The 17,315-nt window shown below is 41.4% G+C and overlaps 1 protein-coding gene across 1 annotated transcript; it reads right to left on the reverse strand.

The window, feature by feature from the left end:
- Positions 1–6,025: 6,025 nt before the first annotated feature.
- On the reverse strand, positions 6,026–10,804 carry LOC131937973 (lengsin). The gene is made up of 7 exons (XM_059295765.1): positions 10,729–10,804; positions 9,377–9,524; positions 8,893–9,095; positions 8,555–8,660; positions 8,215–8,343; positions 7,294–7,521; positions 6,026–6,745 (listed from the first exon to the last, which is right to left on the reverse strand). Exons 2-7 carry the CDS (start codon positions 9,522–9,524, stop codon positions 6,246–6,248), a joined length of 1,314 nt encoding a protein of 437 aa, XP_059151748.1. The 5' UTR covers positions 10,729–10,804; the 3' UTR covers positions 6,026–6,245.
- Between the last annotated feature and the right edge of the window lie 6,511 nt (positions 10,805–17,315).

A 17,315-nucleotide genomic window follows, 5' to 3' on the forward strand; every position in this document is an offset into this window, starting at 1 on the left:
GCACAGTAGACAGACAGAGAAAGTTAAATAAAAACGTGTAAAATGACAAATTTAAAAAAAATTAACAAACTAGGGATACTGCCTCGCATCACTTCGGTTAACGATAAACATTTGCTTAAACTTGTACCCTTTTCATAAGGTTTGTAATAATTAAACCAATACTCAACTGCTAATTTAATACCAAAATTGTAAACGTCAAGTTAATATTTGAATCATTAATAACCAAGAGATTTCTTCTCGTTCACTTCACTCAATTCATATCAGGGATGGCGTCAAGAGAGAGGAGGTGGGGTGGTTAGGGGGTGAGCGGTAAAAAAATCACAGGGAAAAAAAACACAGAAAAAAGTCACAGTTTTTGCTAGGAAAAAAGTCACAGAAAAAAAGTCACAATGGAGAAATTTTATCGGAAAAAAGTCACAGAAATAAAGTCACAGAAAATAAACCGGGAGTGATCTCCCCTAAACTTTCTCGAATATTCTAATATAACACTACGTGGGATGGCAACTCGGAATATAGACATGATTTTTGTTTACTTAAACTTTTAAAAATAGAATAAAATCTAGTAGAAAAAAGAAATGCGCACCAAGCGAACGCAAAAGCAAACAGTGCATAATAGAGCGCAATATTATTAGTTCTTTATAAATTTACATGCGTTTTTTTGAGAAATCGGAAATAGCGTAAATTAGTACTTCCAGTCAACGGAAATTACTCAAAATTTGACAGAAGGTAGAGAATTAGACCTTTAACTTACATGTGAAATTTCATTTATCTATCTGAAATAGTACTCAAGTTATAGGCTTTTGAAAATTCAAAGTAGAAAAAGTACCACTTCCGGTTGTCGGAAATCGCTCAAAAGTTTATACGGATCTACGATTTCGATAAAATACCTATATATGAAATTTCATCAACCTATCTGTAACGGTATTCAAGTTATCGTGTTTACACACACACACACACAGACAGACAGACAGACACACACACACACACACAGACATACGGACAAGATTGCAAAATTATGTTTTTCCGTATCAGTGAGGTGTAAAACGTCGAGATTTGTAAAAATCTCGATTTTTTTTTGCACGATTACAAGACTTTCTCTATACTTCGTATATACGAGAAAGTAAAAAGTCACAAAAATCTTTTTAAAAATCTTTTGATTTATTTGTTAAGAATTGTAAAATTTTGTATGTTTATTGTTGTGGGTTGTATTTTTGATAGCGTACATTATTTATAGACGTCAAAAGCATTATGGTTTATAACAATTGTAAGTAAAAATGCTCTAAGATAATTTACACAATAATCTCAACTTTAGTTACTTATTTAGTTAAATACGCGGTAGAAAATTTAATTATAAAAGAAATTTAGGCACATCATTCTGTTTTGCATATGTTTTGCCGTAGGCTATTCTCTGGTCGGCCTCTCCTCAGTAGGCATTGTCCGAAAATATTTTGTGTTGTTGACGTTTAGTGTCAATGACAGCCTTTGAACCTTGTCGGCTTTCTGTTTTGATCCGAAGTTTTGTTATGTAATGAGCGTGATAAATGTGGGCAGTAAAGGTGGTTGAACTAAGCATAACTATTGTTGCCATGAGTTGAAGGCAGCAAGTCAGATGTTGATGTTTTAAAAAAACACGATGAAAACCGTGGACTTTGGAGCATTCTATTAAATGCTATTAATTAATATTATGTTTAGCATAATTACAATCTACATACTTCATACTAAATATTTGTAGATGAATTATAAAACTTATTATGCGTGTACAACCTGCAGACATTACATTTAATTAATCCTAAGTTAATTTGCACTCTCTGCATATTTAATACATAAAAGTATTAACAAATTCCATGCAAATATATTTTTGTGACTTTTTACTTTCTCGTATATACGTAGTATAGAGAAAGTATTGTAATCGTGCAAAAAAAAAAAAATCGAGATTTTTACAAATCTCGACGTTTTACACCTCACTGATACGGAAAAACATAATTTTGCAATCTTGTCCGTATGTCTGTGTGTGTGTGTGTCTGTCTGTCTGTCTGTCTGTCCGTGTGTAAACACGATAACTTGAGTACCGTTACAGCTAGGTTGATGAAATTTCATATATAAGTATTTTATCAAAATCGTAGATCCGTATCAACTTTTGAGCGATTTCCGACAACCGGAAGTGGTACTTTTTCTACTTTGAATTTTTCAAAAGCCTATAACTTGAGTACTATTTCAGATAGATAAATGAAATTTCACATGTAAGTAAAAGATCTAATTCTCTACCTTCTGTTAAATTTTGAGTAATTTCCGTTGACAGGAAGTAGTAATTTACGCTACTTCCGATTTCTCAAAAAACTAATGTAAATTTTAAAAGTAATAATAATATTGCGCACTATTATGCGCTTTTTTATTTCGCGTTCACTTGGTGTGCAATTAATTTGTCTACGAGATTTTATTCTATTTTTAAAACTTTAAGTATTTAAAATGGATTAAAAATCATGTCTATAGCCCGAGTTCCCATCCCCTGTAGTTTTATATAAAAATATTCGAGAAAGTTTAGGGGAGATCACTCTCGGTTTATTTTTCCTACAATCTGTTAGGGCGCATGCCGGCAGTTCAAAAAATCTCTAGTTCAGATAATAGATCCAAGTCTGTAGATTTGTGTGACTTTTTTTCTGCGTCATTTTTTCCTAGCAAAAAATCTCTAGTTCAGATAATAGATCCAAGTCTGTAGATTTGTGTGACTTTTTTTCTGTGTCATTTTTTCCTACAAAAAATCTCTAGTTCAGATAATAGATCCAAGTCTGTAGATTTGTGTGACTTTTTTTCTGCGTCATTTTTTCCTAGCAAAAAATCTCTAGTTCAGATAATAGATCCAAGTCTGTAGATTTGTGTGACTTTTTTTCTGTGTCATTTTTTCCTACAAAAAATCTCTAGTTCAGATAATAGATCCAAGTCTGTAGATTTGTGTGACTTTTTTTCTGTGTCATTTTTTCCTAGCAAAAAATCTCTAGTTCAGATAATAGATCCAAGTCTGTAGATTTGTGTGACTTTTTTCTGCGTCATTTTTTCCTACAAAAAATCTCTAGTTCAGATAATAGATCCATGTCTGTAGATTTGTGTGACTTTTTTTCTGCGTCATTTTTTCCTAGCAAAAAATCTCTAGTTCAGATAATAGATCCAAGTCTGTAGATTTGTGTGACTTTTTTTCTGCGTCATTTTTTCCTACAAAAAATCTCTAGTTCAGATAATAGATCCAAGTCTGTAGATTTGTGTGACTTTTTTTCTGTGTCATTTTTTCCTACAAAAAATCTCTAGTTCAGATAATAGATCCAAGTCTGTAGATTTGTGTGACTTTTTTTCTGTGTCATTTTTTCCTACAAAAAATCTCTAGTTCAGATAATAGATCCAAGTCTGTAGATTTGTGTGACTTTTTTTCTGCGTCATTTTTTCCTACAAAAAATCTCTAGTTCAGATAATAGATCCAAGTCTGTAGATTTGTGTGACTTTTTTTCTGCGTCATTTTTTCCTACAAAAAATCTCTAGTTCAGATAATAGATCCAAGTCTGTAGATTTGTGTGACTTTTTTTCTGTGTCATTTTTTCCTACAAAAAATCTCTAGTTCAGATAATAGATCCAAGTCTGTAGATTTGTGTGACTTTTTTTCTGTGTCATTTTTTCCTACAAAAAATCTCTAGTTCAGATAATAGATCCAAGTCTGTAGATTTGTGTGACTTTTTTTCTGCGTCATTTTTTCCTACAAAAAATCTCTAGTTCAGATAATAGATCCAAGTCTGTAGATTTGTGTGACTTTTTTTCTGTGTCATTTTTTCCTAGCAAAAAATCTCTAGTTCAGATAATAGATCCAAGTCTGTAGATTTGTGTGACTTTTTTTCTGTGTCATTTTTTCCTACAAAAAATCTCTAGTTCAGATAATAGATCCAAGTCTGTAGATTTGTGTGACTTTTTTTCTGTGTCATTTTTTCCTACAAAAAATCTCTAGTTCAGATAATAGATCCAAGTCTGTAGATTTGTGTGACTTTTTTTCTTTGTCATTTTTTCCTAGCAAAAAATCTGACTTTTTCTGGGTTTTTTTTCCTAGCGTTTTTTTTTCCCGTTCACCTAGAACGTACCACACTCCATCCCAATATGCCAAGGGTACAGAAACAACTAAACTAAACTTCACCTACCCAATAGACCGTTGATTTCTATCTCTCACCTAAACCATTTAAACCGAATAAATAACTAATTCATTTATGCAAACATAAATTAACCTCTGATGGAATGATTACGATGCCTACTCAATCTCTACAAGTACGATTAAGCATGGTAATGACCGATCCCCCCCCCCCCCCCCGTCTATTTCTCGGATGCGAGCGTATGCCAAATTTGAAGCGCCCGCGGCGCCGGCAAGTGTCCGGACAAGCATCAGACTATTTTGCCTTATATGTATAGGTCCTATAGATGTTTTTTAAATTTATTGATAATTGTGCTGATTATCAATGTATCTATAATTGTGTTGATTATCGATTTATTTATAATTGTGATGCTTATCAATTTATCTATAATTGTGTTATCAATTTCTTTATAATTGTGTTGATTATCAATTTCTTTATAATTGTGTTGATTATCAAATTATTTATAATTGTGTTGATTATCAATTTCTTCATAATTGTGTTGATTATCAAATTATTTATAATTGTGTTGATTATCAATTTCTTTATAATTGTGTTGATTATCAAATTATTTATAATTGTGTTGATTATCAATTTATCTATAATTGTGTTGATTATCAATTTCTTTATAATTGTGTTGATTATCAAATTATTTATAATTGTGTTGATTATCAATTTCTTTATAATTGTGTTGATTATCAATTTATTTATACTTGTGTTGATTATCAAAATGTCACATTTACGTTTATTTGTCAACTTTGTTAATAAATATGTCTAATTATTTTTCGGACAAACGGCCTTCGAGCAAAAGGCTTTCGGAGATGAGTCGCATCTGGGCAAGTCGGAGATGAGTCGCATCTGGGCAAGTCGGAGATGAGTCGCATCTGGGCAAGTCGGAGATGAGTCGCATCTGGGCAAGTCGGAGATGAGTCGCATCTGGGCAAGTCGGAGATGAGTCGCATCTGGGCAAGTCGGAGATGAGTCGCATCTGGGCAAGTCGGAGATGAGTCGCATCTGGGCAAGTCGGAGATGAGTCGCATCTGGGCAAGTCGGAGATGAGTCGCATCTAGGCAAGTCGGAGATGAGTCGCATCTGGGCAAGTGTCTATTTGGGAAAACGGCATTCGGGTGTTGAATCCGTCGTGGACCTGGCGGAGAGATGTCGCTTCAGCCTTTTGCTCATCAAGGGCTCCAAAGGAAGAAGCAAGTCTAAGAAGTGTTTAAACAAGCAAGTCTAAGAAGTGTTGATTATTTCCTGCAGGCTTTTCCTCAGCTCGTCTTTATCGTCGACATTGAGTGCTGTTGACGTCAATGTCGACATTGAGGTCAGAGCCTAGACCGCTAATTTTTTTCTGGGTGGGTTGTATTGGGACCAGAGTCTAGACCGCTAATTTTTTTCTGGGTGGGTTGTATTGGGACCAGAGTCTAGACCGCTAATTTTTTTCTGGGTGGGTTGTATTGGGACCAGAGTCTAGACCGCTAATATTTTCTGGGTGGGTTGTATTGGGACCAGAGTCTAGACCGCTAATTTTTTTCTGGGTGGGTTGTATTGGGACCAGAGTCTAGACCGCTAATTTTTTTCTGGGTGGGTTGTATTGGGACCAGAGTCTAGACTGCATCTCTTCGGGGGGGGGGGGGGGCGGAGCCCCTCCGAAGAAAGTCTACCGCCCCCCCCCCCCGAACGAGATGGATTTTATATAGTAAACATACACTTTTACTAGTGTCCGCCCCCCCCCCCCCCCCCGGAGAAAAAAAGTCTGGAAGAAACACTGCTGACGACAGACTGACGACAAAGGAAGTGAGTTAAATAAAAGCTTGTAAAAACTAAAATGAATGTGAATTATAAGTTAAACTAAAAACTAAAATGAATGTGAATTATAAGTTTTATTAAAAACTGAAATGAATGTAAATCATAAGTTTTACTAAAAACTAAAATGAATGTGAATTATTAGTTTTACTAAAAACTAAAATGAATGTGAATTATAAGTTTTACTAGAAACTGAAATACATGTGAGTAAGAAAGTTTTACCAACTGGTTAATACAGTTAAATAAAAAAAAAGCACATACATTGTTGTGGGAAAAAAAAAACTAAATTCGCGTGTAATAAAGATAGTTTTCCAGCTCTCTCGTGGCCTCCAGAGTTTCTGTGGCCTTGAACTTGTCAACTTCAAAATGTTGTTTGACTGAGACGAAGGACTGGTGGATGAGTGACGTCATGGCGCGTGCCATCACCCCGTCCGCCTGTAGAGCAGGCAGACAATCTGCCAATGTGCTGGGCCTAGCGACGGCCGCCGGACTGCGTCTCTCTGGGCAGGTCAGCCCCGTGTTCTGGCCGTCCCACCCCGCCGCTAGTGTGGCCAGCAGGAGCAGGTAGGGGTTGCTGGCGGAACTAGCCGTCTGCTGCTCCACCCACACCTCATGCTCAGCGACTTGAACGTTGAGAAATGACGTCACGTTGTTGACGTCCCAGTCAAAACGTCTAGGTGACGTGACGTCATCGTGACCATAACAGTTGACCGTAGGGCGGCATAGGGCAGTCAGGGCGGGGCCGTGGTGAATGATACCAGCCAACCACTGACCACACACGACTGGAAACATCAGCACAGGTCAGTTGGTCAGTCAGGACAGGTCAGTAGGTCAGTCAGCACAGGTCAGTAGGTCAGTCAGGACAGGTGGGTAGGTCAGTCAGGACAGGTGGGTAGGTAAGTCAGCACAGGTGGGTAGGTCAGTCAGGACAGGTGGATAGGTAAGTCAGCACAGGTGGGTAGGTCAGTCAGGACAGGTGGGTAGGTCAGTCAGGACAGGTGGATAGGTAAGTCAGCACAGGTGGGTAGGTCAGTCAGGACAGGTGGGTAGGTTTATCTATGCATGTCAACACACACACTTTCTATACACACACACTCTCTACATGTCAATACACACACACACAACATGTCAACACACACACTCTCTACATGTCAACACACACACTCTCTACATGTCAACACACACACTCTCTACATGTCAACACACACACTCTCTACATGTCAACACACACACTCTCTTACATGTCAACACACACACTCTCTACATGTCAACACACACACTCTCTACATGTCAACACACACACTCTCTACTTGTCAACACAGACATTTACCTGAGAAATGATCAGGTGTAGATCTGTCGAGAAAAAGATTTCGGCCAGTGACGTCACGTAGCGTGAAGGTCAGCTTGGTCCCTGCAGGCTTGTGACCCTGAGGTCGGGTCATGAAAGTCACGTGGTATCCGTGTTGGGCCAGCACAGCCCTGACCCCCAGTCGAAGCCGCCAGGCCATGTCAGCCACCGTCAGGCCTTCACAGGGGGCTAGAGAGATCTCATACATACCTGCAACAGTCAACACCTGCAACAGTCAACACCTGCAACAGTCAACACCTGCAACAGTCAACACCTGCAACAGTCAACACCTGCAACAGTCAACACCTGCAACAGTCAATACCTGCAACAGTCAACACCTGCAACAGTCAACACCTGCAACAGTCAACACCTGCAACAGTCAACACCTGCAACAGTCAACACCTGCAACAGTCAATACCTGCAACAGTCAACACCTGCAACAGTCAACACCTGCAACAGTCAACATCTGCAACAGTCAACACCTGCAACAGTCAACACCTGCAACAGTCAACACCTGCAACAGTCAACACCTGCAACAGTCAACACCTGCAACAGTCAACACCTACAACAGTCAACACCTGCAACAGTCAACACCTGCAACAGTCAACACCTGCAACAGTCAACACCTGCAACAGTCAACACCTGCAACAATCAACACCTGCAACAGTCAACACCTGCAACAGTCAACACTTGCAACAGTCAACATCTGCAACAATCAACACCTGCAACAATCAACACCTGCAACAGTCAACAACTGCAACAGTCAACAACTGCAACAGTCAACAACTGCAACAGTCAACACCTGTAACAATCAACACCTGTAATAATCAACACCTGCAATAATCAACACGCCTACAAAATCACCACACCTGCAACAACCTTTCATTTCAATGAATCACTGACCTTGACCTCCAGCTGACCATGAATGAACCTCAACCCCAACCATCAGCAGTTGTCGACACAGTTCCAGCATCATGCCCTCCCCTCCCTCCCCTCCCTCCCCTCCCGTGTAGACCGGCACCTGGCTTTCATCTGTTGACAAAATTATTTAGTTCATCAGATGTGTGCGGAGTCTAATTAGATGGTTGATCTAATTATTTTAATGTTTTATCGCTTTACCAATTATGTGTATAGCTTATTAATTGTGTTAGGTTATTAATGATTTATTAAGTGAAATGTTCTTGTGATAAAATTTTCGCTTCCTTAAAAAGGGAAGTAATTCAGTAAATCAACTTTTACCTACCAAGATATTCTCGGTTCTCTCCCTGTTTGAAGACAAAAAACTGACAGGAGAAATAGCCGTGTAATTTGTAGCCGAGACCGTCCAGTTTGGTCAACAGTTGCTGCACCTTATCAGATCAATTGTTGAAACATTTTTACTGGCCGTCGGTAACACAGGGTGGGTAGATTTGGACGGTCAGTTGTTTTAGACGGTAAGGATAGTTTTAGACGGTCAGGGTTGTTTTAGACGGTCAGGTTGTTTTAGACGGTCAGGTTGTTTTAGACGGTCAGTTGTTTTAGACGGTCAGGTTGTTTTAGACGGTCAAGGTAAAGAGAGAAAAAACTGTCGGACGGCCTTACACAATATCGAGGCGAGGTGGGGTCAGGCTGGCCATCTTCCTGGAGCAGGTGGCCAATGATGAGCTGGCCCACCCTGCGGCCAGGGCGGGTGGCCGACGGGAGCCCAACCAGGCTAGACCAGTCTGGAACTGTGACGCCATTGCCGAAGTTGTCTTCTCGGGACATCGGGGGAAGGTCACAGGCAGTACCGCAGCAGTGGATGACTGATGACAGACATAGCAGCAGTGGATGACTGATGACAGACATAGCAGCAGTAGATGAGACAGACAGACTGACAGACACAACAATGTTGTCCAGAAGGCGGATAGAAGCCCTCACAAACACACACTCCACCACACACTCCACCACACACTCCACCACACACTCCACCACACACTCCACCACACATTCCACTCACAAACACCGATCAAGGCTTATGGCTTGCACCATATATTCCTTCAGCTCGTGTCATCGCGTCAAACGAAAGTAAATAGAAATGACCTACTTTGTGGAACCTCTAAACCGGCTAGTTTATTTTTAGCCACATCTCGAGGGATCAGCTTGCCCCTGGGGATTCCGTTCATGTCTGACGTCACTAGCTGGATGAGGTCAAAGTCATCTAGGCACAGACTAGTTGCCATGGTAACCGACATCTGTAAAGGTCAGCCGAAATAATATCACTGACATTTGACATGTAGGTCATGTTCCTCATGTAGGTCAAAGTTCAAAAGATCGTATGCTGCATCGGTTGTCTGATGTCACTAATGCATCTGTCAGTTGGGTCATGTATTTGGCCATCTGTCAGTTGGGTCATGTATTTGGCCATCTGTTAGTTGGGTCATGTATTTGGCCATCTGTTAGTTGGGTCATGTATTTGGCCATCTGTTATAAATATACTGAATGTTGACTCAAGTCAATAAGAACATTGAGAATAGGTGAACGATGTTACTGAATGTTGACTCAAGTCAATAAGAACATTGAGAATAGGTGAACAATGTTACTGAATGTTGACTCAAGTCAATAAGAACATTGAGAATAGGTGAACAATGTTACTAAATGTTGACTTAAGTCAATAAGAACATTGAGAATAGGTGAACAATGTTACTAAATGTTGACTTAAGTCAATAAGAACATTGAGAATAGGTGAACAATGTTACTAAATGTTGACTCAAGTCAATAAGAACATTGAGAATAGGTGAACAATGTTACTAAATGTTGACTTAAGTCAATAAGAACATTGAGAATAGGTGAACAATGTTACTAAATGTTGACTTAAGTCAATAAGAACATTGAGAATAGGTGAACAATGTTACTAAATGTTGACTTAAGTCAATAAGAACATTGAGAATAGGTGAACAATGTTTGTAACACGAAGTTTTTATCACCACAAAAACGTTTCTGTAAGAGTAACACAAGGTTTGTACAACACAAGGTTTGTACAACACAAAGTTTGTACAACACAAGGTTTATAGGTTTATACAACACAAGGTTTGTACAACACAAGGTTTGTACAACACAAAGTTTGTACAACACAAGGTTTATAGGTTTATACAACACAAGGTTTGTACAACACAAGGTTTGTACAACACAAAGTTTGTACAACACAAAGTTTGTACAACACAAAGTTTGTACAACACAAAGTTTGTACAACACAAGGTTTGTACAACACAAAGTTTGTACAACACAAAGTTTGTACAACACAAGGTTTGTACAACACAAAGTTTGTACAACACAAGGTTTATCATCTAAAGATTAAAAGATTTATATTTAACATAATCTCTCATTGAAATTTAGCGTTAAATTATTCTCGACCATTAACTTTTACGCTAGGAATGAACTATGTGTAGAGAAACTTACAACAGCACAGCCTGCAGTTCGAGGAGCACACTATGTCTGACCGAGTGCAGTCCGCCAGTTTGTTGACAGTACTTTGGCCTAGGTGGCATATCATTCCAAATGTCAACTTTATTACCTCACCTGACCTCATGTTGGCATCTTCATTGGCGGAACTAGGCAAAAAACAATATATATATATATATATATATATATATATATATATATATATATATATATATATATATATATATATATATATATATATATATATATATATATATATATATATATATATATATATATATATATATATATATATATATATATATATATATATATATATATATATATATATATATATATATATATATCAGGGAGGTCTTAATCGAAGTTTTGATTTTTCAACTAAGCAAGCCCTGAGTGGCTCCTCTATGTGAAACAAATTACAGCCGTGTATATTTTTAAAATACCATAAGTTAAATTCATTTTTAAAAATTCTATTTTATTTAAAGTCTAGCGTGCCCGTCCCTGCGCGTTGTCGCGGGGTTAGAAGCAAGTCTGACGAAATACATTAGGAGGGTTTCATCAATGCGTTACTAATTCTTAGACTTGTGACCTTGTTTTTTAAAACTGAGTTATGTAAACAATGCCTTCGCTTGGGTCATATTTATTGGATCACGGGTTTGCTTACAATATCGCCTAGCACGCCACCCGGCGTGGTGTATGAAAGGCTTGAGTGTACTTTAATCACTCTCCGTCATAGTTGGGCAACCGCCCAGGTGTTAGAGACGTAGCAGGGTGCTCTCGAGATCCCCTGATTACACTACCACAGGGTGCAGCGTACGTCCCTAGTCCCCTGGCTCGGTTTCATCATCGAACGTTGCGTGCATCCGTGTCAATATTGTAGTGTGCTCCTTAAACTAACGTAGATGCCATAGTGATCATGGCATAGCCCAGGTCGCAGCATCGCACCATACAGGGGCGCCAGCGGACGCGCCTCATTCAATTTAGTGAACTATAATACTACATCTTGTCCATATTATATCGCACTCTTTAAAAAGATCGTATGCGCAATAGCGCTCAAAGGAAAGCTCGCGGAGCCAAATAGCACCCTTCAGGGCGCCGGCGGTGTCTGGGTGGTAGTGTAGACTCTATTTATGGTGTCTGGGTGGTAGTGTAGACTCAAGTTGTGGTGTATGGGTGGTAGTGTAGACTCTATTTGTGGTGTATGGGTGGTAGTGTAGACTCTAGTTGTGGTGTATGGGTGGTAGTGTAGACTCTATTTGTGGTGTATGGGTGGTAGTGTAGACTTTAGTTGTGGTGTATGGGTGGTAGTGTAGACTTTAGTTGTGGTGTATGGGTGGTAGTGTAGACTCTAGTTGTGGTGTATGGGTGGTAGTGTAGACTCTATTTGTGGTGTATGGGTGGTAGTGTAGACTCTAGTTGTGGTGTATGGGTGGTAGTGTAGACTCTAGTTGTGGTGTATGGGTGGTAGTGTAGACTCTAGTTGTGGTGTATGGGTGGTAGTGTAGACTCTATTTGTGGTGTATGGGTGGTAGTGTAGACTCTATTTGTGGTGTATGGGTGGTAGTGTAGACTCTAGTTGTGGTGTCTAGATGGTAGTGTAGACTCTATTTGTGGTGTATGGGTGGTAGTGTAGACTTTAGTTGTGGTGTATGGGTGGTAGTGTAGACTCTAGTTGTGGTGTATGGGTGGTAGTGTAGACTTTAGTTGTGGTGTATGGGTGGTAGTGTAGACTCTAGTTGTGGTGTATGGGTGGTAGTGTAGACTCTAGTTGTGGTGTATGGGTGGTAGTGTAGACTCTAGTTGTGGTGTCTAGATGGTAGTGTAGACTCTATTTGTGGTGTATGGGTGGTAGTGTAGACTTTAGTTGTGGTGTATGGGTGGTAGTGTAGACTCTAGTTGTGGTGTATGGGTGGTAGTGTAGACTCTAGTTGTGGTGTATGGGTCGTAGTGTAGACTCTATTTGTGGTGTATGGGTGGTAGTGTAGACTCTATTTGTGGTGTATGGGTGGTAGTGTAGACTCTATTTGTGGTGTATGGGTGGTAGTGTAGACTTTAGTTGTGGTGTATGGGTGGTAGTGTAGACTCTATTTGTGGTGTATGGGTGGTAGTGTAGACTCTATTTGTGGTGTATGGGTGGTAGTGTAGACTCTAGTTGTGGTGTCTAGATGGTAGTGTAGACTCTATTTGTGGTGTCTAGATGGTAGTGTAGACTCTAGTTGTGGTGTCTAGATGGTAGTGTAGACACAAGAAATCTTTCCCGTGGACCTCACAACAAAACAATTAATGAAATTGGTAGGATATCTTTTGACGCATGGATTTAACTTGTGTATAGAAGAGCTTTTGTTTTTTCTCAGATAGTTTCATCTCACAGTAGAGGAAATACGCAAGTTATATCCTTTCACACACTGTCGAGGAAATCAACACTACCACCCATGAGAGGATATAAGCAGTGTTTTTTTCCTCCATAGGATATGAGAGGATATAAGCAGTGTTTTTTTCCTCCATAGGGTATGAGAGGATATAAGCAGTGTTTTTTTCCTCCATAGGGTATGAGAGGATATAAGCAGTGTTTTTTTCCTCCATAGGGTATGAGAGGATATAAGCAGTGTTTTTTTCCTCCATAGGATATGCGAGGATATAAGAACCTTGAATGTTTCCTTTACCGTTGGCCCAAATAAGTGCTATCCAGTAAATTAGGTCAAATGTCTAAAACACACAATTTGAATTTGAAACAATGTAATGTTATCATAAGTTGTATCTTTGAACAATGTAATGTTATCATAAGCCGTGTCTTTAAACAATGTAATGTTATCATAAGCATGTCTTTAAACAATGTAATGTTATCATAAGTTTTGTCTTTGAACAATGTAATGTTATCATAAGCCGTGTCTTTAAACAATGTAATGTTATCATAAGCATGTCTTTAAACAATGTAATGTTATCATAAGTTTTATCTTTAAACAATGTAAAGTTATCATAACCGTGTCTTTCCATTTCCCCTTCTCTACATTTCAATGCTGGTCCGAGTCAGGTATAATTTGATTGCTTTTTTAAATCAGTTTTTGAGCTGATCTCTCTTCTCATTAGTTGATCAGCTCGGCCTCAAATCTTGCAGTCTAATGATTTGAGGCAGATAATAGGAAAACATTGGCCAATAAAAATGTTGATTTTGCAACTGATGTCTAGATATAATGGTTCTTTTCATGCAGTGCAATCAACTAGAGGCAATCAACAAACACAAGCATAAAATATTTTTAAATAACCCCAAACAATGCATTTAGTAGACATTTGAAATAACAAATGTTATGTTATTCAGCTATTATACATTTGAAAAATAAACTTTATATTTTATGTCATTCAGTTGTCAATACATTTTTATTAACAAACTTTATATCATTCAGTTGTTATACATTTGAAATCACAAACTTTATGTCATTTTAAATTTTGTTTTGATTAAATTTTTTTTGGTAAAATTTTGTTTGTTAAAAATGTTTTTGGTAAAATTTTGTTTGGTTACATTTGAGGTCAACAAAAGACAGGCACTCACTATGAATCAAACTTGGACATGGAATGCTGAAGTATCAATACTAATAGTTTCGCTGTCTGTGTATCTATCTATCAATACTAATAGTTTCGCTGTCTGTGTATCTATCTATCTGACAAGAACGCTCTGGAACGCTCTAGAGAAAACATAAGCAAAAAAGGAACGCTCTAGAGAAAACATAAGCAAAAATTCTGACAAGAACGCTCTAGAGAAAACATAAGGAAAATAAAAACTCTCACAGTGAAACGAAAGACGAAGTATGACGTCGCCACATTTAGTGCACTGACGTCATTGATTATCGCGTAAACATGGAATAATAAAAAGGAAATGTTGTCTAATCTAAATGGTTTGCGTGAAGAGTTTCTTGCATACAATTCTTCGCGTAGGGGCGAAGCCCCACCCCCCGCGTAAGAACGTCTGAGCCCCCCCCCCCCCCTCCCCAACTCAAAAGAAATTTCTTCATCGATACTCTATAACAAAATTACCGCCTAATTAATGTGTCTAATCTAAAAAGTGGTTTTCTTGCAATGGGACGGTAGACATGTTTTTTTGGGGGGGGGGGGGGGGGGGGTGGAGGGGTGGGGGGGGGTGTGTGTGTGTGTGTGGGGGGGGGGGGTGTGGGGGGGGGGGTGGTGTGTGGGGGGGTGGGTTGGTTTCAGTGTTTCTTTCAGACTTTTTCCTCCCCGGAGAGGGGTGGGGGTACTTGAAATTTTCGGGGGCGGGGGTAGAATTTTCTGGGAGGGGGCGGACACTGGAAAAAGTATATAATTATATTTCGTTGAATGGGACGGTAGACATGTTTTTTTTTGGGGGTGGGGGTGGTGGAGGGGTGGGGGGGGGGTGTGGGGGGGGGGGTGGTGGGGGTGTTGTGTGGGGGGGGGGGGGGTGGGGGGTGGTGTGTGGGGGGGTGGTGGGGGGTGGTGTGGGGGGGGTGGGTTGGTTTCAGTGTTTCTTTCAGACTTTTTCCTCCCCGGAGAGGGGTGGGGGTACTTGAAATTTTCGGGGGCGGGGGTAGAATTTTCTGGGAGGGGGCGGACACTGGAAAAAGTATATAATTATATTTCGTTGAATGGGACGGTAGACATGATTTTTTTTGGGAGTGGGGGGTGGGGGGTGGGAGGTGGGGGGTGGCGGGGGGGGGGGGGGGGTGGTGGGGGGGTGGGGGGTGGTGTGTGGGGGGGGGGGTGGCGGGTGGTGTGTGGGGGGTGGGGGTGGGGGTGGTGTGTGTGGGGGTGGGGGTGGGTGGTGTGTGGGGGGGGGGGTGGCGGGTGGTGTGTGGGGGGTGGGGGTGGGGGTGGTGTGTGTGGGGGTGGGGGTGGGTGGTGTGTGGAGGTGTGTGTGTGGGGGGGGGGGGTGGGGTGGGGTGGTTTCCTCATCGATACTCTATAATAAAATTACCACCTAATTAATGTGTCTAATCTAAAAAGTGGTTTTCTCGCAATTTCTTTAATGCAATTCTTCGCGTAGTGGCTAAGCGCGACACCAGTGTTTCTTTCAGACTTTTTCCTCCCCGGAGAGGGGCAGGGGGTACTTGAGGTTTTCGGGGGCGGGGGGTAGAATTTTCGGGAAGGGGGCGGACACTGGAAAAAGTATATAATTATATTTCGTTGAATGGGACGGTAGACATGTTTTTTTGGGGGGTGGGGGTGGGTGGGTGGGGGTGGGTGGGGGGAGGTGTGTGGGGGGGTGGGGGTGGTGGGGGTGGGGGTGGGGGTGGGTTGTGTGTGGGGGGTGGAGGTGTGTGTGGGGGTGGGGGGTGGGGGTGGGGGTGGTGTGTGTGGGGTGGGGGGGGTGGGGGTGTGTGGGGGGGGGGGGTGGGATGGTTTTAGTTTAGAGAAAAGAGACAGCACTATCAGCCTAGCGCCCGTTGTACCCTTCCTCAACGGGCCATTTATCTAGTCTGACAAGAACGCTCTGGAACGCTCTAGAGAAAACATAAGCAAAAAAGGAACGCTCTAGAGAAAACATAAGCAAAAATTCTGACAAGAACGCTCTAGAGAAAACAAAAGGAAAATAAAAACTCTCACAGTGAAACGAAAGACGAAGTATGACGTCGCCACATTTAGTGCACTGACGTCATTGATTATCGCGTAAACATGGAATAATAAAAAGGAAATGTTGTCTAATCTAAATGGTTTGCGTGAAGAGTTTCTTGCATACAATTCTTCGGGTAGGGGCGAAGCCCCACCCCCCGCGTAAGAACGTCTGAGCCCCCCCCCCCCCCCTCCCCAACTCAAAAGAAATTTCTTCATCGATACTCTATAACAAAATTACCGCCTAATTAATGTGTCTAATCTAAAAAGTGGTTTTCTTGCAATGGGACGGTAGACATGTTTTTTTTGGGGGGGGGGGGGGGGGGGTTGGAGGGGTGGGGGGGGGGGGTGTGTGTGTGTGTGGGGGGGGGGGGTGTGGGGGGGGGTGGTGTGTGGGGGGGTGGGTTGGTTTCAGTGTTTCTTTCAGACTTTTTCCTCCCCGGAGAGGGGTGGGGGGTACTTGAAATTTTCGGGGGCGGGGGGTAGAATTTTCTGGGAGGGGGCGGACACTGGAAAAAGTATATAATTATATTTCGTTGAATGGGACGGTAGACATGTTTTTTTTGGGGGTGGGGGTGGTGGAGGGGTGGGGGGGGGTGGGGGTGTGGGGGGGGGTGGTGGGGGTGTTGTGTGGGGGGGGGGGGGGGTGGGGGGGTGGTGTGTGGGGGGGTGGTGGGGGGTGGTGTGTGGGGGGTGGGTTGGTTTCAGTGTTTCTTTCAGACTTTTTCCTCCCCGGAGAGGGGTGGGGGTACTTGAAATTTTCGGGGGCGGGGGTAGAATTTTCTGGGAGGGGGCGGACACTGGAAAAAGTATATAATTATATTTCGTTGAATGGGACGGTAGACATGATTTTTTTGGGAGTGGGGGGTGGGGGGTGGGAGGTGGGGGGTGGCGGGGGGGGGGGGGGGTGGTGGGGGGGTGGGGGGGTGGTGTGTGGGGGGGGGGGGTGGCGGGTGGTGTGTGGGGGGTGGGGGTGGGGGGTGGTGTGTGTGGGGGTGGGGGTG

The sequence above is a fragment of the Physella acuta genome, unplaced genomic scaffold (genome assembly GCF_028476545.2).
Source record: "Physella acuta isolate Inbredline_101_S28 unplaced genomic scaffold, ASM2847654v3 ptg000225l, whole genome shotgun sequence".
NCBI lineage: Eukaryota > Metazoa > Mollusca > Gastropoda > Physidae > Physella > Physella acuta.